This window comes from Anolis carolinensis, chromosome 5, assembly GCF_035594765.1.
Source record: "Anolis carolinensis isolate JA03-04 chromosome 5, rAnoCar3.1.pri, whole genome shotgun sequence".
Taxonomy (NCBI): Eukaryota; Metazoa; Chordata; class Lepidosauria; order Squamata; family Dactyloidae; genus Anolis; species Anolis carolinensis.
Window position 1 is genome coordinate 82,282,447 of NC_085845.1, and position 25,948 is coordinate 82,308,394.

General features: G+C 37.9%; 1 protein-coding gene across 3 annotated transcripts in view; it reads left to right on the forward strand.

Annotated features, from left to right (window-relative positions):
* Window positions 1-25,948, forward strand: part of redic1 (regulator of DNA class I crossover intermediates 1) — a 29,138-nt gene that overhangs the window by 990 nt on the left and 2,200 nt on the right. The window contains exons 2-11 of one of the 3 annotated variants that reach the window (XM_062981691.1): window positions 2,605-2,644; window positions 7,945-8,080; window positions 8,663-8,795; window positions 11,094-11,160; window positions 11,935-12,068; window positions 16,100-16,611; window positions 21,422-21,488; window positions 22,916-22,976; window positions 23,704-23,761; window positions 25,533-25,615. In XM_062981691.1, the coding sequence (XP_062837761.1) occupies window positions 2,605-2,644; window positions 7,945-8,080; window positions 8,663-8,795; window positions 11,094-11,160; window positions 11,935-12,068; window positions 16,100-16,611; window positions 21,422-21,488; window positions 22,916-22,976; window positions 23,704-23,761; window positions 25,533-25,615 (1,291 nt within the window). The remainder of the gene's footprint in view (window positions 1-2,604; window positions 2,645-7,944; window positions 8,081-8,662; window positions 8,796-11,093; window positions 11,161-11,934; window positions 12,069-16,099; window positions 16,612-21,421; window positions 21,489-22,915; window positions 22,977-23,703; window positions 23,762-25,532; window positions 25,616-25,948) is intronic. The other 2 variants (XM_062981692.1, XM_008111595.3) reach the window with 2 other exon arrangements.

Genomic DNA, 25,948 nt, shown 5'->3' on the forward strand with positions numbered 1-25,948 from the left:
TGTCATTCAGGACAACTGTTTAAAAGGAACTAAAGATGAAAAAGGGCTGCTGTGAGAAGCTCGGGCCCCGTCTATGCTGCCAAATAATGCAGTTTCACTGCATTAAACTGTATTATATGAGTACATTGCTATATAATATGTTTTAGGGCATTTGAGATGCAGTGGAGAGGGGGTCTCAGGTCAGATCTACACTGCCATATAGTTTGGATTATCAAAGAAGATGATCCACATTATCTGCTTTGAACTGGATTTTATGAGTCTACACTGCCATATAATCCAGTTCAAAGCAGATAGTTTGGATTATATATGGCAGTGTTGAAGGAGCCTCTGGGCCCTTCCACACAGCCATATAACCCAGAAAAATCAAGGCAGGAAATCCCACATTACCTGTTTTGAACTGGGTTATCTGAGTCCACATTGCCATATATTCCAGTTCAAAACAGATATTGTGGGATTTGCTGCTTTGATATTCTGGGATATAGGGCTGTGTAGCCCCTTCCACGCAGCTGTATAAAATTCCACATCTGCTTTGAATTGAGGGCCCTTCCATTCAGGCCCTATATTCCAGGATCTGATCCCAGGTTTTCTGCTTTAAACTGGATTATATGTCAGTGTGGATTTAGAATACCAATTTCAAAGCAGATATTATGTATTATCTGCCTTGATATTCTGGGGGCCCTTCCAGACAGGTCCTATATCCCGGGATCTGGTCCCAGGTCTTTTGTTTGTCCCAGATTATCTAGCAATGCAGACTCATATAAACCAGTTTAAAGCAGAAAACCTGGGATCAGATCCTGGGATATAGGGCCTGTCTGAAAGGGCCCTGAGGTATATGGCTGTGTGGATTCAGATAACCCAGTTCAAAACAGATATTGTGGATTATCTGCCTTGATATTCTGGGTTATATGGCTGTGTGGAAGGATCCTCAGGCCCCCTATGCTGTCCTTACAGCTCAGGATCTGATCTCAAATTATTTTCTTATCCCAGATTATATGACAGTGGAGACTCATAGAGCCCTTCCACACAGCCATATAACCCAGAATATCAAGACAGATAATCCACAATATCTTATTCGAATTGGATTCTCTGAGTCCACACTACCATATAATCCACTTCAATATGGATTTTATACAGCTATGTGGATGGGGCTTCAGTCACTGTTGTTACCATGCACAAATTGATGCCTTGTTCATTTTGTCCAAAGTTTGCTGATCAAGATACATGATCAGGTACATACAACTGGATTATAATATACCCGTATTTACTCAAGTCTAATGTGCCATAAAATCTAATGTGCACCTCAATTTTCAAAACCTTGAAACTCAAACTTACGCTAATCTAATGCTTACCCTAATTTTGGGAGGGCAATTTAGTCAAAAAATGTGAGCATTAGATTCGAGTAAATGCAGTAGTTTAAGACCCCTTCCCCACAGCTGTATAAAATCCACATTGAACTTATTTATATGGCAGTGTGGCTTCAGACAATCCAGTACAAAGCAGATATGTAATCACTGGTTTTACTATGTAACATGATTTTTGTTCCTGGGTTATAAATGTAATTTCCTAATTGGTTCTAACATAAAAACATGGGAAAAATTGATTAAACTGAAAAAAAATTGTTATTGCGGGACATCCGACAGCATATTTTGCTATAGTTTTTCAATGAATATTTCATCAAATCTCAACCAATTCAACATAGTGTGTGGCAGCCACAAAATGAAGTTTCTGGAGTATAACAACTACTTTCAAGAGTAAGTACCGCACAGTTAAACAGGAAATAATACTTTCAAACCAGGAACAGAACATTTTTCAAATTTTGTTACATAGTGTTATTCAGAAGCTTCAATATTAGTTGAAATTGTTTTAACTTATATTAAATAGTCTTGATTTAAGTCATAGGGTGCATTTACACTGTAGAATGAATGCAGTTTGACACGGCTTTAACTGCCATAACTCAGTACTATGAATCCTAGGACATTTACCGTAGTTTGGTAAAGCACCAATATTATCTGGCAGAGAAAGCTAAAGACCATGCAAAACTACAACTACCGGGATCCCATAGCATTCATCATGATGCTTAAAAGTGGTGTCAAAATGGATTCATTCTACAATGTAGATGCACCCATAACTGATGTAATATTTTAGTCTTTAAATTAGTGTTCATGTTTTAACATTGTTCTCAACTGACTTTATTGAACACTGTATTGGAATCTTCAGATATGGGACATGACAAAAGTATTGATATAAATTAATAAACTATTTTAAAAAATAATATATTTTAAAGTTTAAAGTCTCAGTCTGATTTCTAGGACCAGCCATTCTGAAGGAAGTACTAAATGGTAAATTAACACTTACATAAATGCCATTAATTCATTGTGTCTAATCTGATTGAGATGAGTAATTGAATTTAGAGCTATGCATTCCATTGATCTATGCAGGTTAGCCAATTACTTGACAAATTGCAGAAGAGTTTAGCAAGCAATATATATGTATATTTTCTAAGAAATTACACACAATTCAACCTTAAATTATAACACTATTTCTATAAATATATTAGATTTGTAAAAACAAATTAATCTTTCTTTTAAATCTTTCAATTTCAAGCAAAAGAATCGTACTTAACAAGGAGAAAAGAAAGCAAAAGGTAAGGAATTATTATGGTAAATCAAAGGTCATACATGTGAACAAGGGCTTTCTCGAAGCTATAATGGTAGCCATTGTAATAAAAATGCCATGAAAAGTCCTTCATACCTTCTGAGGCCCATTCCACACAGCTGAATAAAATCCCACATTATCTGCTTTGAATATATGGTAGTGTGGATTTAGATAATCCAGTTCAAAGCAGATATTGTGGAATTTTTTGCCTTGATATTCTGGGTTATATGGCTGTGTGGAAGGGCCCTGAGGCTTTTAGTGAATTGTGTTTCACATTCAGCTTCAGTATAGTGTCTAGTTTAGAAATAACTAATGAGAAGTGAAACAGGAATGAACGGATCTATTGAGAAATATTTTTAAAATGTTTAGTCTTCAATTTGTATTTTGACAAAGGTAGGACCATTTTGTACAGATCAGCTGAATCACAGCTATCAAAATAGACATCACATAAGAAAAACAATCTAGAACACCATCAACAAAGTAACCACTAGGATTTAAAGATGCAAAATGAATAGGGTACAGCGGAAATTACTTTGGAATAACAATAACCCTTAGATAAGGCTAGAAATATGTGAAACACAATTTCAATGTCATCAAAATATTTCTGGTCTTTATGCTTGTAAATATATATTAATACACCAGGTGCCAGGAATATATCTAAGGGGTAAAAATGAATCAAATTAAGTTTATTACTATATATACTCATATATAGGTCTATAAATGTTAGTCACAATTGATCCAAATAAACTTGGGTCAATTTATCTATGGGTCATTGTAATTAACTTGTTTAGTTACTGAGCTCTTAGCTCCAAAAATTCTTATTTCAAACCAGATTTTCCCATTGAATGCATTGGAATCCTATTAATCCGTTTTGGGGACCTACCCTCCCCATTTTTGTTACATGTTTTTAAATAAGAAAATGTACTTTATAAATAACAAACAATGTATAAATGCACATTCACATAAACCAATAAAAAGAGAGATCAACTTTAAAATGGGATAAGCACAAAGTTGTGGCATGGAAGCACAAAGTGAAGAGGCAGAAGCATTGTTTTCTTCATACTGTACTCCCTCTCTTGCTCTCTCCCTTTCTCTTCATGAAGCCAAACATACCAAGACTAAAAACACACACAAAATCAACTAACACAAAGTTCCTCAAAGGGGACAAGAGCAAAGTGGACAGCAATCTCCCAAAGTGGACAAGAGCACAAGGCATGGAGGCTGCTCCCGCAAAGACCTAAAGCCCCGTCCTCTCCTGCTAGCACTCCCTCTGGCGCTAACTCTTAACTCTAAATGCTGCTCTTATGTCAAAGCAAAACACAGACTGAGAGGTTGCTCTTAACTCAAAATGCTCTTAAGTTGGGACACTCTTTAGTCAAGGTTCCACTGTATTATACCTTAAATCTTACCAGCAAAGAAATAATCTCCTTTTCTGAGTAGTGTGGTAAAAGGCAAAAACTTAGCCTGTCTTGAGATAACATAAAAGACCCTTCTATTGTCTTCACCACAGCACCACTTCTGACCCTTTTGAATGCCTGAGTGGGAAAATGCGAGGGACTGCCTTTGAGGCAGTGCTGGCACTTCCCTTCCCTATAAAATAACCCTCGACTTATCCACAGGTCAAATCAACTTCTATAATTTTGTCCTCCAGACGTGTCCTCGACATATATATGACTTTGGCTCATACACAGGTATATACAGGTAGTTATAGAGTCATATATCCAGAAATCTTTCCAAAATCAGCCCCAAGTGTCAGGAACCAGTGTTAGAATAGTAATGTCTGAAGCCTCAACCCCAAACTCTAACAGAGTGTTAATCCACAGCCCAAGGTCAAGCTGATAGTCTAACAGAGGTGCAAACATTAACAGGATACTAAAATAGAGAAGCTGAATATCCATTTCAAGGTCGTAAACCAAATATTAGAATGTCCAGAGTACAAGGCTGAATCAGAATCTGTAAGCTGAGGTCCAAAGTAAGTCCAGCATTCAGGAAACTCAAGATATCAAGAGTCCAAAGTCATAGCTTCCAGAACAAGTCTCCATAAATCCTAAATTCACAGGTGCTACCTGTTGGCAACTTGCTTCTCAGCTAATCTTGAGAATCTGTGCAGCTGTGACCTCTCTCTTTGCAGGTTCATGAAAGCTGGAACAGTTAATTCTTCCTTAGCCTTCTCAGAGGAACTTGCTTGCACTTGTTCTGCAAGCTGAGAAGTAGTACTGTGTTTCCCCAAAAATAAGTCATCCCCTGAAAATAAGACAAAGTAGAGGTTTTGCTGTATTGCCAAATCTACGACATCCCCCAAAAGTAAGACCTTGGAGGAAGGAGCCACTGCCGCTGATGAGGAAGTCGCGTGCGGCACGAAGGAGAAGGAGGGAAAGGCGCACACAGGGTTTATCTGCGGCCTCGCTCTCCTCCCCCCTTGCCCCATGCATGCCTTTGGCAGCGGCAGTAGCAGTGGGGTTTGTTCCTACAGCCATGGCTCCCTCCTCCGCCGCTGCTGAGGAAGGCTCGCACGGGGTGAGGGAGGAGGCGTGAAAGGCATGCGTGGGATGAGGGAGGAGGGAAAGGTGCACGCCTTTCCTTCCTCCTCTCTCACCCAGCACACACCTTCCTTGGCAGCGACGGGAGCTGCAGTGGCAGGGTTTGTCAGCAGCCTCACTCTTTTCCTCCCTCGCTGACGGGCGCCTTCCTTGGTGGCAGTGCCAGAAGAGGAGGGAGCCGCCACGGCGGGTTTGTCCGCAGCCTCGCTCCCTTCTGGGCTCAGAGGGAAAGGAGCACAGGGACAAGGAAGGAGGAGAGGTGAGTGTCCTGGTGGGAAGGAGTGGGGAAAGGGCTCTTCTTTCAGCCTCACGCCTTCCCGCCAAGACCCTCACCCGAGTATAAGCCGAGAGGAGCTGTTTCAGCCTGAAAAAGGGGCTGATAAACTCGGCTTATACTCGAGTATATACGGTATTTGTTTCACATGGTCTCCATTTTAGTCTGTATACTGGTGATATGAACTAAATAAGAAGCTTATAGTATTTGGAATCTTAGACATCTTGTGGCTACTAAGTAGTTATTTATTTACTTGTTTTATTTCTATTCCAGAGGGGACTCAAGGTGGCTTACAAACATTAAAATACATCTCAACAAAATATCAACAATCTAAACATGAGCAATTAAAACACATATCAAGCAATTAAGCAGATTAAAACCAAATAAAATGCCGAGACATGATATCATAATATCAAGAATTGTAAAGTTATAAAGCAGGGGTCCTCAAACTTTTTAAGCCGAGGGCCGGTCCACAATCCTTCAGACTGTTGAGGGGCCGGATTATCATTTGAAAAAAAAAATACAAATTCCGATACACACTGCATATGTCTTATTTCTAGTGCAAAAACAACAAGAACAAGAACAATAACAATGAAAGAACAATACAATATTTAAAAATAAAAACAATTTTAACCAACATACATTTATCAGGATTTCAATGGGAAGTGTGGCCCTGCTTCTGGCCAATGAGATAGTCAAGTTAATTAGGGTTGTTGTTGTTGTTGTTGTTGTTGTTGTGTGCCTTCAAGTCATTTCAGACTTTGGGTGAGCCTAAGTCTAAAATTTATTTATTTATTATTTACTGCATTTATTTACTACATTTGTATCACACCCTTCTCACCCCAAATGGGACTCAGAGTGGCTTACACATTATATGTACATACAATATATTATATTATTAGCATAACACAATATTAGCATTATATATTACTACATTGAACTATACCACTATACTGTAATATTATTAGTAATATTATATGTAATATAGAATATATAATTAAAATTATTATATGGTATTATTATTAGTGTTATATTGTATTACATTATAATATTATTATCAATATTATATGTATATACAATATATTATATTATAAAACTAAGGGCGGGGGGCCAGGTAAATGACCTCGGAGGGACGCATCCGGCCCCCGGGCCTTAGTTTGGGGACCCCTGGTATATACAATATATTATATTATTAAAAGTGAGGGCGGGGGCCAGGGAAATGACCTTGGAGGGCCGCATCCGGCCCCCGGGCCTTAGTTTGGGGACCCCTGTTATAAAGAGTTATAAAGAGTTGTCTGCTTAATTCACCACAGTATTGTTTGTTTTTATTCTGAAAAGATCTAGTACCACTACTTTAATTAATTCTTAGTGTATATTAAAGAAACTTTATCGTTAATGGATTAAAATAAAGACTGAGATCTTTCTTCTAACACAGTGGTTCCCAAACTTATTTGGCCTACTGCCCCCTTTCCAGAAAAAATATTACTCAGCACCCTGGAAATTAATTTTTTAAAAATTTTAATAGCTGTTAAACAGAAAGATATATGTACCTGTGACCATCACCGCTCCCCTGGATTGCTGCAGCTCCCACGAGGGGGCGGTAGCACCCACTTTGGAAATCACTGTTCTAACAAATAGGTTTATTTTATTACAAACAAAATGGGTGAATAGATCCACGTTTATAAAGGATAAAATCATTTTTTAATTTCAACTACTGTAGGCCTTTTAGGAAAAAATGGGATGTGTTAGTAATTTCTCATGTAAATTCCATTTATTTCATTAGATTAATTTCCATTGGGACTAAAACTGAGTTTTACTCTATGTATATTTTAGGGCACTGCTGAAATAGTCTAAAAACATCAGATTCCATCAGATTTTGGAGACTAAACAGAGTCAACACTAGTTATACTTGTAAGAGAGACTGCCGATGAATAACAGATGCTGTTGACAATATTTCAGAGGAAAGAACTGGCAAAACCACCTCTGAGTACTTTTTCCCTAGGAAAACATTACAAAATCCATTGGGTCATCATCAATTGACAAGTGACTCCAAGGCACACATATACCTGTATATAAGGACTGAGATGTGTCATTTTGCTAATAAAGAGATACAGCAATGCAGACAAAATGTTTTCAGTTCTGATGGGAAGGCAAAGAGACTGTGTCTCAGGGATTGACTTCTACTGGAAATGTAGGGTTTTGTCACGTGTTACTGAGCTACAAGGAATAATTAATTTGAATTTTCTTCTGGACAAAATTCATCCAGAATTGCCAAATATTTTTTTTTGCTTTGAATGACTTCTAGTAGTTTTGAGATTAGATATTTTTATATTATTTGAATAAATGACCTTTTCTCTAAATATGTTAAATTGTAATTGTAAACATTTTGAGTATTACTATGGGATTATATATAACTGTAAATAACTCTTTTCCCTGTCTAACATTTTAATTTCCCCCGTCCTCTCAATATAATAGGAATTCTTTGAAAAGGAAAAACTGAAATCAAAGATGAAACTTTTGGGAGTGTCTCCCCTTAAAAAGTCAGCTATCAGCCTTGATCTTCTCAATCTGTATGTTGTTAACCAAATCTCTACTAGGAAGGATAATACTGGTGAGTTTCACAGCTATTTTAATTGATAAATCTTACCATTAAAATCACAACAATAAATGTTGCTAACTTCATAATGCTTCTGCAGCCCCAATATTAATCAAACTGAAAATAATTAATCTATTCATAGGAATTGAAAGTCTGCTTACTAGAAATAAAAATTCTGCAGAAACATCTGTAATTCTGAATAGATAACAGACTGATGGGTCATCTAGTTCAGCATTTAATTCATATAGCAGCCAACTAGTTGCCCATGAGAGGCCCATAAATAGCACAAATGTGACGGCATGCTACCACTTAATACTCTCCAGCAACTTACATGCAAAGACATACTGCCTCTCGTACTAGAGAGGGACAAGTGTCCACAGAAAGTTCCATCTGTCTCTATGCCATTTATGAAAGAAGTTTAACAACACAGATCAGGAGGTCCTGCTGGTCACATGCCTCCGTTGTGACAAATAACCAGTTATGTTTGTACAGGAAATCTGTGATGGAGAATATAGCACTAGTTAAACATTTTTATGGCCTTCCACTAAATTATATGTCCCTATCCAAATCACTGAAAGGGCTGTCTTTTTATTACAGACAATATCCGAATGCCAGTTCATGTGGAAATTAACAGAGGAATAAAACATCCATTGAGAAGACACAACGTAGAATTACCCAAATCACCAGAACGCAGACCATCTAAATCTTTCTCAGATGACATCCAGCTCAGGTATATGTGCAGTGATAGCTGTATTTCTCATTTCAATGAAACTTTGTAAATTGCATTATTTTATTTTTTTACATATAACTTAGATATTCAACATGTCTGGGTTGTTTTCATTAATGCTCCCATTAGAAAATGCATAAGGATGTGGATGAATTACAACTCCCAACATCATGGGTCAGTTCCCCCCAAACCCTGCCAGTATTCGAAGTTGGTCATGTTGGCTATGTGTGCCAAGTTTGGTCCAGATCCATTGTCTGTGGGGTTGACAGTATTCTTTGATTATGGGTGATGCCAACTCCCAACTTGCGAGGGCAATTCCCTCCAAATTCCACCAGTTTTTAAAGCTGATCATGCTGATTATGTGTGCCAAGATTTTTCCAGATCCATCGTTAATTGGGCTCAAAATGCTGTCTGGATATGGGTGAACTATACCTCCCAACATCCAAGGTCAATTCCCTCAAACCCCCAGTACTTACAAGTTGGTCAAGTTGAGTATGTGTTCCAGGTTTGGGCAAGAGCTGTTGCTGGTGGGAGTCACAGATCTGTTTGAATGCAGGGTGAACGATAACTTCCACCATCCCAGGTCCATTCCCCCAACCCCCTTCACAAAATTTTGTTGGTCATGAGGTATCTGTGTGCCAAGTTTGGTCTAGATCCATTATTGGCAGGAGTCATAGGGTTCCCTGGATGTGGGAACCACCTTGAAAATCGCCCATCCACAAGATACATGCATACATATAAACAAACATATGTTCACTTTTATTGTAGACTAGCTTAGGTACCCAGCGGTGCTCAGGTTAGGTCATTTGTAATGCTATTTATTATAAAAAGTCAGTCTTTCATTTTGTTTGTTATGTATGCACCCAAAGATGCATAAGTTTGTGGGTGAACTACAACTCCCAACATCGTAGGTTAATTCCCTGCAAACCCTACCAGTATTCAAAGTTGGTCATGTTGGGTATGCGTGCCAAGTTTCAAATCCATCGTTGGTTGGGTTCAGTGTTCTTTGACTGCGGGTGAACTAAAATTCCCAAAAATGTGGGTCAACCTCTCTCTCTCTCTCTCTCTCTTTCTCTCTCTCTCTCCCCCCCCCCCCCCCCCCCAGTATTCAAGGTTGGCCATGTTGGGTATGTGCACCCAAGGTTGGCCATGTTGGGTATGTGCATCTGTTTGGTCCAGATCCATTGTTGGTTGGGTTCACAGTATTATTTGATTGCAGGTGAACTACAATTTCCAAAATAGTGGGTCAATCCCCCTCCCCCAAACCCCACCGGTATTCATGCCTAGTAGCCCTAGCCAGTATTTCTTCTAATCTTTCCCCCTTCTTCACAAAACCAATCCAATAAGGAGAGAAAGACAGAACAACCACAAAATGCCTTGTGACTGCTAGTATGGGGCTAGTGGTATGAATTATAGAGACTGCAATGAATTTGGTAGTTGTGAATCTAAAATGATAGATAGGCCAAAAGCAGTTTGTGATAGGAGTATTATAGCTGACTTGTAAGGTTGCTCATTGCTGTGATTACTGTAGATTCAACTGTGAGGGAAACAAACTAACAAGGATAAAATGCTGGTCTTATTTTTATAATCCTGAATAGAGAATTTTTTTTTTAAAAAAAAGTTTGTGCGTTATCATATATGTTAAAAATATTGACATGTTCAAAATATTTACTTCTCATCATAATACTCACATTGACCAGTGAATAAGTTGACATAGATTTTTGGACTGATTTTTTAAAATTATTATTTTTAGACTTATACATGAGTATATAGGATAATAGAAGTCTTCAAGTTACCACAAGACTTCTCTTTTTTTGCAACCAATTTAACAGAGCAATCCCTCTGAAAGTTGTCACCAAGGGAACAGTTCTATGCATGGCAGGCATTCAATAGGGTTTCAATGTGTTCATAATTACAGACTAATTGACAGGCTTCTGAGTAGACATGCATATGATTTATTTCATTTTCCATGCACAGCTTTGCATCATACAATTTTCACAGTATCTTTGGAATACCAGACAACCATTTAATATTGATGATGATGATGATAACAACAACTTTATTTTTGTACCCTGCCTCCATCTCCCTGAAGGGATTTGGGGCGACTTACATAAGAAAAACAGTCCATAAATTTAAAACACAATATAATAACATAGTTATAAAACAACATAACATGACAATTATTAAAACCAAGACATCAATTGCTATGATGCTATGATGACTGGATATTCCAAAAAACAAATAATAGTGAAAAAAATGCAGTCTATTTTCTTCCTTTTTCTGTCTCTCTTTTGTTAATAGGGTACAACAAGAAGTATTAGAAAACAGACGGAAATACCTGTTAGAGAAGGAGAACATTAAGGCACAAGTAAGCTTTATAAACGATACTCTTACCAGTCTCTTTTCATTTCACTAAAAACTGCATCCACTTAATGGCTTTTAGAGTGATTCCCATGTGAGCTGGTACAATAAAAGTTTGTATCATATTCATACATTACATAGTTGCTATTTAGTAAGATCCCATGGCCCAAACTTTGAGCACTCTGTGGGGAAAGGCAAGTGATAACTACTAAACTATAGTAATAAATTATCTTTCCCAAAATAGCATTAAATGTGATGTGTAAGATTATAAATATCATAAAACATCAGAGTATGATTTGAAAGCAGCATCCATAAATGAACACGCCACAGAACAAATCAATATATCAGTATACTATTCAAAGGTTCCAAGGGATGAAAGTTTTTATTTCTTTATTGTACTTTAATACCACCCAGGAGGAAATGTTATCTGGGTGAAAAAAATGAAATGGAAACCATAAACAGTGACTATATTTAGCATATAATAAAACCAGCAGCAAAAATAGAATCGCTACAGCATATAAAAACAGCAACTATATAGAAGAACACTGTGATCTAAAACCCCAAAACACGGTTCTTAAAATGGTTGGGAAAGTACATTGCCTATTGATGAAAAGAATGTAATGCAAACATCTGATAAAATGTTGTGAGAGTAAAACTCCCAGCTCTTCACTGCATCATGAGAAAACAATTGATATCACTGGGATTACCCAGTGTTTTAAGAAATTAAGCAAGGGACATTTTTAAACATTTCTTGACAAGTGTTTCTAACATGTGTTGACAGAGCTTACAAGCATCTCAGCTGGCAAACACTAAGTGTGAAGATCCTTGGCTTTCTAAACCACCACACTGGCAAAACAATTTTAACAAGCCAACTGTAGAGGGACATGCTGGCCTGTATTTCCATCAGATTAACAGGTAGGGATAGCTTCTACATTGCAAATCAAAGTTGACTTCCACAATGATTTATTATATTATGTTTAATCTAGTCTTCTTGAAGATAAAACTTGCCTTGACTTGTTATTAAGTTCTCTAACATGCATTTTTTGATGTACATAAAACAGTCATTCATCAAGGGGCTGAAAACGGCAAGATTTGTTTTTGCAATACACATGTTTTCAGTTAAACCCAATATAGATGTCGCTAACTATGTAATATGGAGCAGGCTGCGAGATTATACCTATCTGTCTGCCTTCTCTGGAATAATATTTCATGCCCAACATGGATTGTTAGATTACACTATTTACATATTTAGGTCAATCTACAAACATGGTAGAGTTACCTGGACTCACAAGAGCTAAACAGGTAAATGTCATTCTGATCCTGAAACCATGTATATCAGTGGTTCTCAAACTTCCTAATGCTGCGACCCGTTAATACAATGCTCACATTGTGGTGACCCCAACCATAAAATTATTTTCGTTGCTACTTCATAACTGTCATTTTGCTACTATTATGAATTGTAATGGAAATATCTGATATGCAGGATGTATTTTCATTCACTGGACCAAATTTGGCACAAATACCCAATACAACCAAATTTGAATACTGGTGGGGCTGGGGAGGGGATTGATTTTGTCATTTGGGAGTTGTAGTTGCTGGGATTTATAGTTCACCTACAATCAAAGAGTATTCTGAACTCCACCAGTGATGGAATTGAATCAAACCAGGCACACAGAACTCCCATGACCAACAGAAAATACTTGAAGGGTTTGGTGGGCACTGACCTTGTGTTTTGTAGTTGTAGTTCACCTACATTCAAAGAGTGCTGTGGATTCCAAACAATGATGGATTTGGACCAAACTTGGCACGAATACTCAATATGCCCAAATGTGAACACTGGTGGAGTTTGGGGGGAAACAGACCTTGACATTTGGGAGTTGTTGTTGCTGGGATTTATAGTTCATCTACAATCAGAGCCCCTTGAGCCCCACCAATGATAGAATTGGGCCAAACTTCCCACACAGAACCCCCATGACCAACAGAAAATACTGGAGGGATTTGAATTTCTAAGTCTATCAGAAATACGTGTTTTCTGATGGTCTTTGGTGACCCCTCCACATGACCCCTCCAGGGATCCCGACCCCCAGGTTGAGAAATGCTGGTATATAGCCTCAAGTTCTTAGATATTAGCATCAGGCTTGGCTAATTGGGCATCCTTAGTTGGAAAAATCAGCACTTACCGCTGTCATGTGCCATGGCTAGCAGCATTCAAAATACCATATAGCTGCATGAATCATTTTGAGAGTCAACCAACAAATGTAGCTTATTCTTTGGAGATGAGGCACATGGGTTAGCCAGGGCAGAGCTGGGAGAAGTCTTCTCTCATGTGCCTGGAGTCTTACTTTGTGCCATAAAAATCTTCAACAGAAATATGGCCATTTTCATCCAAGTGTGTGTCTGCTTGCTTATTCTGACCTCACCTTATTCCCAGGTCGAACTATGAGATAGCAAACATCCTCATGCTTGATTTTTCAGTGTATAAAATACACACTGCATCAGTCCCTGTGCTTAATTTGTAAATTAACTATGTCATCAAAGAGAATCCAAATGACATAATTAAAATTTATCTTATAAACTGAATTCTAAACTAGATTGATGATTACCCTGGCCAGCACACATTTTGGTGTCTCAAATGTTAGTCCTGTTTCTGTATATATCTGACCTGCTAATTCCAAAAATGGCAGCCTATCAGCTCTAATCTTTGAGCTACAGAGCATATGCCATCTACCAGTTGCCATCTGCTCACCCATAGAAAATCATGATAGCCATATCGAAGAACCTAGAGCGGATGCTGTCTATTAGATGCAAATTTCCTGGATCAATACCCCAAATATCCCCAGACCTAAAAACCAAGACATTAAGAATTTTTTTTTTGTTATTCATATGACCTAGATGTTAGGTTTGATTAATTCAAACTTAATACAAATATAATTGTGTCTGTCCACCCTGTTCACGTTCTATAAAGAGCTAAAAATGTGGATGTTCCATTGCGCTTTAATTAAGCAGTTCACAAGATATTCGCCCCCAACTATATCTACCAGCAGTTCCCGCACTTTATGCCTGTCCTTCCTCCTATAAGTTTAGTGTTTTAAACTGACATTGCTCTTTTACTTCTAATTTATTATTGGCCCTTGCATTTTTGTCTACCAGCCCTATTCTGAAATTCTATTGCACAATACCCATTACTGCTCAGGCTATTAGCTGTTGATGATGCTGTTTTTATGTTATTGTGTCGTTGTAATGTTATTGATTCTATTGAAATACATTTTAATCTATGTTTGGTTTTAATTTTTGCTGGATCGGGCTTGTCCCCATGTAAGCTGCCCTGAATCCTTTCAGGGAGATGGAGGCGGGATATAAAAATAAAGTAGTTATTATTATTATTATTATTATTATTATTATTATTATTATTATTATTATTTTATTATGACACAGTAAACAAGATATATATGCGGGATTTCGTATCACAAAATCACAAGTCGAACACTTCTCAAGTGTCTAGGACTGTGTGATGTATTTTTGGATGATGCGTGCAGATCCCAGTAGGATGGCCTCTTGCAGTTGGCAGATCGTGATTTTGTCAATGTCTATTGTTTCCAAATGCCGGCTGAGGTCTTTTGGTACAGCACCCAATGTGGCCATCACCACCGGGACCACCTGTACTGGTTTCTGCCAGAGTCTTTGAAGTTCAATCTTGAGGTTCTGATAACGGCTGAGTTTTTCCTGTTGTTTTTCGTCAATGCGACTGTCACCTGGAATGGCGACATCAATGATCCAAACCTTTTTCTTTTCCACAACTGTGATGTCTGGTGTGTTGTGTTCCAGAACTTTGTCAGTGTGGATTCGGAAGTCCCACAGTATCTCTGCGTGTTCATTTTCCAATACTTTTGCAGGTTTGTGATCCCACCAGTTCTTTACTGCTGGCAGGTGGTACTTGAGGCATAAGTTCCAATGAATCATTTGGGCCACATAGTTGTGCCTCTGTTTGTAGTCTGTCTGTGCAATTTTCTTACAGCAGCTGAGAATATGATCAATGGTTTCGTCAGCTTCCTTGCACAGTCTGCACTTTGGGTCATCAGCTGATTTTTCGATCTTGGCCTTAATTGCATTTATTCCGATGGCTTGCTCCTGGGCTGCAAGGATCAGGCCTTCTGTCTCCTTCTTCATGGTCCCATTCATGAGCCAAAGCTGCTGCTGCTGCTGCTGCTGCTGCTGCTGCTGCTGCTGCTGCTGCTGCTGCTGCTGCTGCTGCTGCTTCTTCTTCTTCTTCTTCTTCTTCTTCTTCTTCTTCTTCTTCTTCTTCGTCGTCTTCTTCTTCTTGTTTTTCTTCTTCTTCTTCTTCTTCTTCTTCTTATTATTATTGCCGTATTACTATTATTATTAAGTTGTGTGTTTATCTTCAAACACATTCTTCTTCTTTATGAGACTGCACTGAAAATATATTTTAAAATATTTATCACCTTACTGAGCCCTCTTACTGCTAAACATGATTTCAGGATTCCCTCCTAGTTTACTTGATGGTCCATTGGATATCTTGATGTAGCTTTTCCTGTAGAAATGCTCTATTTCCTCCCTCCTTCCCTGTTACTCAGTTCACTGCAGTGGAGCAGCAGTGACATACAGTGGCTGGATTGGTTAGTCACAGCTGTCTGAATAAAACAACACATTCTGTTACTTTAAAACAGAACAGAGCAGGACTCAATTTTTTTTCTTTACAACAGAAATCAGAGTATTTTGACATTATCAGAGTATTCTGAATCCCTAACACTGGGCAGTTCGATTCCTGTATTCTGGAGAGTGATGGAATGGGGCAGTGACATAGGTATTGAATTCAGGAAAGAAAACTGTTAAGAAAAGTTTAAAGCATGTGCTCATACTGATAATATAATGTGAATAGTTCATATATTGCCTGTTATGTTTGATTGATCAACTTTTCCTGCCCTAAGTCCAGGATGTAGTAGCATGTTTGACAAGTCTCCCAAGTTCACTGCTGATGCAGACTTCGGAAGCAATCACAGAGAAGACCCATTGGTTGGCATTGTGAATGACCCTATGAAGAATACCCATGGAGAAAGTTCCCATCCTATCACAGCACTATTTGAAGAGAAGAATCAGCAGTTTTTGACTCTCCCTTCTTCACAGTCCTGCCATTCTTTTGCTAAAAAGAACCCCATTGATCAGCTGTTTACAGATTCAATTGATGCACATCAAATATCCAATTTGCATAGTCTTTATACAAGCGAGCAGACAGCATGTTCTGTTCAAAGACAGTCTGCGGAAAGGGATCTCAAAGGGATTTTCACAGCTCCAGAGCAGATTTTATTTTCTAACAGTCAAAGTTTAAATGCAGTCGACCAAGAGACTGCTAAGACTCAACTGAAAGATTGCTATCCCGAAGAAAGAAATAGTGGAATATTTACAGATCAACAAGAGAATACCAGAGATATTGAAAATACAGGTAAATTCCTGTGATCCAAGGAATAATTTTAGTGTGGAAATCAAGCCTTCTCATATTTTAAGAAGAGCAATAATATAATTATCTACATTTCTTTTGTTTACATGGTAGTTCATAAGAGCAGAAAATGACCCTGTATGTTATAATGATCTTCTGGGAGAATTACGTGAGTATATCTGTGTATTCTCCCTAGTAGCTCTGGTGGTGCAGGACATATCATCAATTTCTAAGGGTGATGTTCTGCCTTGAATAGGGCCTCTCTCCACATATGAATGTATAACAACTAGAGATGGGCACTGTAAAAGCGAGATTAGTTGTATGGTAAAACAGTAACCTGCTGAGCCAAGTGTTCAGGCTGAGGATGACATTATTATTATTATTATTATTATTATTATTATTATTATTATTATTATTATTATCATCATCATCATCATCATCATTATTGAAATGAACCAACTTCTCTATGTATAACATCACCATTCCACCTGTACATCTATTGTTTCCTTTCATGGCATTATGGAAGCTGGACTCTGACAGTATCTTTGTGTGTGTCATGGAGAAAGAGATATGTACCATCCAGTACTACCAATTAACAGTTAGATACAAATAATTATTTCCTAAGCCATAATTCTCCAGGTTGGGGGAGGAATTCATATAACATGGGGTTTCCCCCATTATCATACAGAGATAGACAGGAAAATGACATGTGCTAACAAAACCTTTCTGTGAAGCCAGCCCATCCCAGACGAATGATAATAGGCACTGCCAGTTTGATAAATATTTTGATAATATTTGACAAATAACTTCAGTGGCTGAAAGTTATGGATATATTTAATTGGTGTTTGCTGTGAGTTTTTAAACTGTTTTATTTGATATGTTAATTGGGTTTTTTATGTCAGGATATGATGTTTTAACTGATTATGTATTGTGGTTGGATGTATTTGTATGAATTTTATATGTTGTACACCGCTTTAAATCCCACCCACTGGAAAAAAGTGGGATAGAAATGAAATTAATAATAATAACTAGTTGTGCCCGGCCACGCATTGCTGTGGCGAAGAATGGTGGTATGGGAAATAAAGTATTGAGGAATTGGTGGTAGTTAAGATAAAGGGTAAAGGTTTTCCCCTGACATTAAGTCCAGTCGTGTCTGACTTTGGGGGTTGGTGCTCATCTCCATTTCTAAGCTGAAGAGCCGGCGTTGTCCATAGATTCCTCCAAGGTCATGTGGCATGACTGCATGGAGTATCGTTACCTTCCCGCCAGAGCAGTACGTATTCATCTACTGTCATTTGCATGTTTTTGAACTTTAGGGTTGGCAGAAGCTGGAGTTAACAGTGGAGGCTCTCTCTGCTCCCCCAATTCAAACCTGTGACCTTTCGGTCCAGAAGTTCAGCAGCTCAGTGCTTTCACACACTGCGCCATCAGGGGATATTATTTCCTAAAGTTTGTGAATATACAATATTTCTGATTTTTTTGTCTGTTGGAGGAAAGTATGAATGCTGCAATTAGGCAAAATGATTAGCATGTAATGGCCTTGCAGCTTTAAAGCCTGGCTGCTTCGTCCCTGAGTGAATTTTTGTTGGGTGGTGTTAGCTGGCCCTGATTGTTTCCTGTCTGGAATTCCCTTGTTTTCAGAATGGTGTTCTTTGCGATATTTTATGTGCTTCTACTGTCTGTGGCCCTCAGAAAACAGAGGATTTGCCAGACTTTGGTGATGGGAATACTTTGTTGGGAGATGTTAGCTGTCCCTGATTGTTCCCTGTGTGGAATTCCCCTGTTTTCAGAGTGTTTATTTATTTATTATTTATTTATTTCCATCATTTCTATGCCCCCCTTCTCACCCAAAGGGACTCAGGGCGGCTCACAATCTGGCAAATTCAATGCCGGTATACAGTACAAAAATAAAACATAACAATTAAAACAATCAATTTAAAATAATCCAATAAATACATTTAAAACAGTACAATAAAAATACTTAATCCATTCGTCCACATAAACCTTGCACGTAAACCTTACGTTAGTGTTGTTCTTTATTTAGTGTTCTGATTTTAGATATTGTATTGTTCTGTTTTATTATACCACAGTAATTTTTATATATTCTGATTTTAGTGTTTTTGAATACTTGGAGCCAGATTGTATTCATTTTCACGGTTCACAACAACACAATAATAATAATAATAATAATAATAATAATAATAATAATAGTAATAGTAATGATAGTAATAATAATGGCTTTTGTAATACACACTGCTTCACTCCCTTCTCAGCTTCCTTTCTGGAATAATCTTTCTTGGGAGGTGTTAGCTGGCCCTGATTGTTTCCTTTGTGGAATTCCCAATTTCCCTGCTTTCAGAGTGTTGCTCTTTATTTACTGTCCTGGTTTTAGAGATTATATTGTTCTGTATTATTCTACCACAGTAATTATTTCATATTCGCTTATCCAATGTTCTGGATTATCCAACACAGTCTGCCTTTTACTAGTCATTGTTTTTGTAGTCAGTGTTTTAAATTCATTGTGATATTTTGGTGGTAAATTTGTAAATACAGTAATTACTACATAGCATAACTGCATATGGAACTACTTTTTTTGTCAAATTTGTTGTATAACATGATGTTTTGGTGCTTAATTTGTATAATGATTACCTAATTTGATGTTTAATCGGCTTTTCCTGAATCCCTTCTTATTATCCAACATATTCAGTTATCCAACGTTCTGCCAGCCTGTTTATGTTGGATAAGTGAGACTCTACTGTATATTTATAATCTTATATTATCTGCTTAGAAATGGATTATATGAGGCCCCTTCTACACAGCTGGATAAAATGCACACTGAAGTGGATTACATGGCGGCGTGGAGTCAAGATAATCCAGTTCAAAGCAGATAATATAAGATTATAAATGGGTTACATAGCTGTGTGGAAGGGCCTTGAGTCTACAATGCCATATAATCCAGTTCAAATCTGATAATCTGTATTTTATAGGCAGTGTGGAAGAGGCCTAAGTGAGGCCTAACTCTGCCTGTCCCCTGGGCTGAGTGGGTTGCTAGGAGACCAGGTGGGCGGAGCTTAGCCTTCTAACTGGCAGCAATTGGATAAAAACAATTATTCCTCTCCCTCTAATTAGGACTTTATTTTTCTTTTCTTTTTATTGTATGAATGTAGAGGCATGGATGAGGGGTTGTGCTGTCAAGTTTAGTGTTTCTGGGATGTGTAGTTTTGTTGTTTTGTCCTAGACCGAAATTTCATTACCCTTTTATATATATAGATAACAACAACAACAACAACAACAACAACAACAAAAGCACTGATTGACTCCCTCACCTTTTTTGGGCTGGCTTTATACTGCAGTTTGACATCACTTTAAATTCCAGTGCTATAGAATCATGGAGTTATAGTTTGGTAAGTTCTTTAGCCTTGTCTGCCAGAGTGCTGGTGCCACAATAAACTACAACCTCTGTGATTCCATAGCACTGGCCATGGCAGTTAAAGTGGTGTCAAACTGTATTAATTCTGCAGCGTAGATGCACCTTAAGGCAGTTTTTTTTCTTGTGGAGCCCACAACAGTGCTATTCTCCTTTCCCACTGATTTCTGGTTGAATTCTTTACACCATTTGTTTGCCTCATTTCTTTCCTTCCCAACACCCAAATCCTCTCTCTCTTGACTTTCTTCTTTTTTCTTTCTGTTCCTTCTCCCCATTTTGCATAGCCTTTTATAGGCGAACAAAATAGGCATTCCAGACCAGAAAAATTAAGATTTCTGGCTCCAATAGTTTAGATTGCAACCACACTAAGTTTGCTCATAGCTCAGATTGCTCACATTATTCTGAGAGCTGAAACACTGAGAAAGCTCACCTGCTAGCAAAGAAGCCCTGGGAAACATGGTGGGGGAGTGGAAGATCCAGACATTTCCCCAAGCAGCTGCAGCAGAACCAGTATAAGAAGCTGTGGGAGGAAAACAGGCAGCAAATGCAAGCTAAGCTTTCAGCCAGTGCTAGTGCTTTGTGCTTCTACCATTTAAAATGGTAGAAGCACCAAGTAGTGGCAAGGAAGCACCAAGTACAAAGCGAAGAGGCAGAAGCATCATTTTCTTTATACTGTACTCATTCCAGCCTTGCTCTCTCTCCTTTTCTCTCTTCATAAAGCCAAACATACCAGGAATAAAAACCATAACCTGAAGTTCCTCAAAGTGGGCAAGAGCACAAGACACGGAAGGACGAGGCACGGAGACTACTCCCTTGAAGCCCTGAACTAGCATGAACTTGAAGCTCTTACACTAGCCCTTCCTCTGGCACTAGCTCTTAACTCAAAATGCTGCTCTTATGTCAAAGCAAAGGGATTAATCTGAGATTTCATTTCAGATTATGACAGATGTTTCTCAGAATGCTTCAAGTTCGTATTGACAGTTCCACCTAGGGATTTCTTAGGAAGTTTGGGTATGTCCCAAGCTGTATTGTCTCCTCTTCCCACCAGTCAAAAGAATGCTACATAGTTTACTTACCATGATGGGTTGTTGAGCAAAAGAAACCTCCTCCTCCTGTAGTGGCTGCCCTCTACTTCTCAGTGATGGCAATCTTTTTTCTTCTTCTGTACCTCTTCTCCCTGAGCTTGGTTAGAACAAGAACTGCAAAGATTTGCATCTGACAATCAGTTGACTTTTTAAAAGACCAAATGTCACTTTCCTGCCTGTCTCTTAATAGTGATGGGAGAAAAACCCAAGTTGGGTAGATGCCTCCATTCAACAACTTAGAATGTGTTTATTATGAAAACGTTAGCTTTTGTGCACGATACGACTCATGCCTTTTTCCTTTTAGGAAGATTTGAAAACCAAATGAAAAATATGAATGTAGCCGAAACAATAGAAAACTATTTTCAAAAATGGTGAGTCTTAAAGGTACTGGTGCTTTATTTCTAACTAGGAGACATGTACATAGTACTATGCAAGTCCACACTTAATGTAGCCTCCTATTTTCCCACTCCTTGCTTTAATCCCAGAATCTTACAATTAGTACTTCAGAGGACCCTGCCTTGTTTTCCACTCCCGTTTAAAACACAAGGAGTCTTAGTAGAAGCATTATTATTATTATTATTATTATTATTATTATTATTATTATTATTTCTTATCTTTCTCTCCTTGTGGCTCAAAGAGGGTCACAGCACAGTCGAAACATACAAACATTACAAAAATTCTATATACACACATATTAAAATGTAGTTCTATAAAACATATTTCCATAAAATACATAGGACAGATATTAAAACACAGGACATGAGTTTAAAATTCATGCTTTTAACACTTTCTTGATTTCAGTGCCTCAGGAATCTTACCACTTCACACTAGAGTTTGGATTCACTTTAAATCCACTTTAGGGAGGGGTCTTTAAACACCTCAGCCACCTCACCAAACTACAAACCCCAGAATTCTGCAGAAGGCAGGGACTGGATTTGAAGTGTATAAATGCTCAAGTGTGATGGTGCCATTAGTAGCAGATTACACAACCCAACAAAATATTGGTGTTTTGTTTTTTTGACCTGTTCCTGAGGTTATTTGGGGTGGTGATTCAGAAATTTGCATTAGATAGATTGCATAGTTTCTTAGGTGTGGTTATCATGATTTTCTATGGGCTAGTCCATGAAGTCTGGTATATGGTATATGTTCTGTATCTCAAAATCTAGAGCCAATAGGAGGACATTGGTGCCATTTTTTTGAATCAGCAGGTCAAATATACCCAGAAACAGGGCTAACATTTGAGGCATCGAAACGTGTGTTGGCCAATTGCCAGTATAGGGAGTCCTCTGTTTTGTTGCGTGTTAAAAATCCCAACGAACTATGGCAGCCCCCCTTTTGTTTGTAGGAACCTTATGTCTAGAATTTCAACTCAAAACTAACACTCCTAAAGTGCATAACATGAATTTTTGATGTGCTATGTCAGACTCCTTTATTTTGTTTCTAAAAGGTCCCTGATTTTAATGTTGACTTGGGATTAGCGCTGGAACCTGGCCAAATCAAGAAATATTTCAGATATTTATCAAGATTTCCTGATACGTTATGGCTGCCCCTCTTTGCTCCTAATGATCTTCTGTTTGAGTTATCAACTTTCAATTTGGGTAACAACATTGTCAGATGGTATTCTAATTGAGTTATGGCTGTCACAGATATGCAGACATTCTATTTTATTGTTGTAGATCTAGATACCCACCATACAGTTATAACTACCATATGGTATCATCATAATAGCAAATGATGGTTTTCATCTGCTGAACTGCAATGGAAGACATTTATTCATTCCCAGCCTTTTGTTTCTCAGCAGGGAGGATGGGCTGGCAGAATCAAATCTGAATCATTTGCAGATCTTTGGCTTTGAAGAGGTAAAAGATTATGTGAATTGCAGTGTTTGCTAAAGTGCTGAAGACAGATTAGCATATTGTCAGTGCTGTTTATGATCCCAACAGATACAACAGAAGTGAGAATTATTTCATCTTGTGCGCCCTTTACAGGGCTGGCACCATCACTAGAAAGAGTAAGGCAAGTGACAGATGCTGCAGGCAATAGTGGCATCTTCCCAACTATTCTCATACATTCTCCAGCTGTTTCTCTCTGTTGGAGGACAGTCATATATATCACAGGCTGTAAGGAAGAGTTGCCTATTGCTCTTCCTGTATACCAGCCTAGAGGCAGCAGGCAATAGATGCCTCTGTGGCTGCCATGTTCTATAGTTGTCATCCTTCTCTTATTTAGTAAGGTTTGTGAAACCTTATGATAGGAGAGAAGAGACCTAAGTTGCATTCAATATATTGTGTTGCAATCCTATGACTGGTAAACAGGAAATGATCTAATTCAGCAGAAGTCCAGTGGGCCAATTCACTATGAAGGCAAGGGAGGTCCTGATATATTCCCTAGGCATAAAGTGAGCTACTGATATTACACCTTGAATCATAAGCAGACTATCTCTCCCTCCCCCCGAAAAATATGTACTTCATATTTTAAGTTATGGGATTTTAAATTATGCTTAAAACAAGTTATGCTTAAAATAATAAAAAGTTATAGGAGTTATGGGATTTTAAGTTATGCTAACATTGCATTTATTTTTTAAAGAGAGAAAAAGCATGCTGCAATTATTATGATGAGTATTCAAATCAAGGAGAATCAAAGGGTTAGTACTACTCCCAGATTCCTCGCTAAACTTAATTGTCCTGTTGATGTTATTTTAAGAAAAGGAAACTTCAATGTAAGAATTAATGGAAGTAAAATGTGTCTTCTTTACATTTGAGTCACTCACCAAATGCCTTCAGAATTTTCACACAGCCAACAACCAAGTTGACAACGTTTACATTAAATCCATGTGGTGATGTGTGAATGCACATGAATTCTTAGAACAATGGTAATATAGTGACCATTCTTTCCAAGAAATATTGCAGCAGCTGAGCTGGTCAACTACATGGGACTTCCCCTGAAGATGACCAGAAGCTGCAGTCAATCAATGCAATATCCATTAGCTAATGGGCACATCTCATAGAAACCATATTGCATGGGTATTGAATTTTTTTTCTGTTCCAAATTTGAAAGTGTTATTTAGTTGTTTTAATTGTGCAATACTTACTTTGAAAGTAGTTGTTATACTCCAGAAACTTCATTTTTGTTGCTGCCACAAACTATGATGAATTAATTGAGACTCAATGAGGTATTCATTGGAAAACTAAAGCGAAATGTGCTGCAGGATGTCCCACAGAAACAAAGATTTAGCAGTTTTCATGATAGAACTAATTAAGAAATGACATTTATAACCCAGGGGGGAAAATCATGTTACATAGTGTTATGTTTCTGATCTTAATTCAAACTGCTGGTGATGGTAACATTTAAGGCCCAAAACAATCTGCAGCCCTCTGCCCCTTATAATGAAGAAGCAAAAATCACCACATCACCATTGAAGTGATGATTCTCCACCATAACTTTGCTGGATTGGCCACGTTGTCCAAATCCCCCATTACCGTCTCCCAAAGCAGCTATTTTATTCTCAACTTAAGAATGGAAAATGGGATGTCGCTAGACAACAAAAGAGATTTAAAGGCGGGCTTAAAGCTAACCTTAAAAAATGTGGCATAAACCATGAGAACTGGGAACCTGGGAAGCCCTGGTTCTTAGAGTATTGTAACGAGAGGTCAGCTATTACCAGCTGTGCTGTGGATTTTGAGGAATTATGAAAGGGAGAAAAATGCCAAGAGGAAGTTGCATCAAGCAAACCCTTGTTATAACTGCCTTTCACCTGAAAAATATTTGTTCTTGTTGTGAAAGACTATGCAGACCCAGAAGAGGTCTCCAAAGTCACTTACGGACACACTGCCAAGACTCTACCTCTGAAAGACAATCATACTCAGCCACATGTAGATAATACCTGAACTGCATTGGTGTCACCAGGGTGGTATGTTCTGCACTAGGGGACACCATTGAAGGGGGTTACATGAAAATGAATGTCTATAAAATGTTTGTGCTAGGTTTCAGCAGAAATTTGTTATTTTTTAAATAAAAATATCCCTGACACTGTGTCCATCCAGTTAAGCTTTCCTCATTTCTGTCCTGCATCTAGTTTTTCAGTGATTAGCATTGTAACATGAAGACCCTTTCCCCCTCTATGCCACATAATTATGTACTTAATTTATACTCTCATACATTACAATAAACTGGGTAACACCAATCCTAGGGACGGTTGAATAGTGTTACCAACTTGGCTAAGTCTACTATACACACACACACACACACACACACACATTATTACTATCTTGACTAATTCACCAGCAGAAAATAACTGCAATTTAACAACCATTGCAATAATTTCTGACCAGATATTTTAGGTTTATTGACACAGAGAGTTAACATGATTTCAGAATGATTTGTGAGTGCTTACAAATACCTTTTTTCCCTTGCAGGTTATGAATCTTCGCAAAGCAGCCTGTCACCTAGTTATCCTCCAAAGCAAACAGAGAGATATATGAGTACTACATCCGATGAGGTAAATACAAGACAAATATTACCTTAAATCAAATTTGCACAAGTTTCTTGGAATAAAAGCTGAAGGAAAAAGAAATTTTAGTGAAATACCATTTGAACTTCACTAGAGCCTTCATGATTTTTAAAAAATCATGGTCAGTAGAATAGTTAAATGAAACTGGAAAGTAGGAATATTTTTCACAGCTTTGCAGATTAGAAGATACAATTCTGCCATGAGAAGTCTACTATCCATTTAGTTGACTGTGGTAGGATCTTATTTCTAACCAAAAAGGCTTATATGTGACATTTAATAATGGTGATTCATTGGCTCTGGATGTGCACAAGTACACTGATA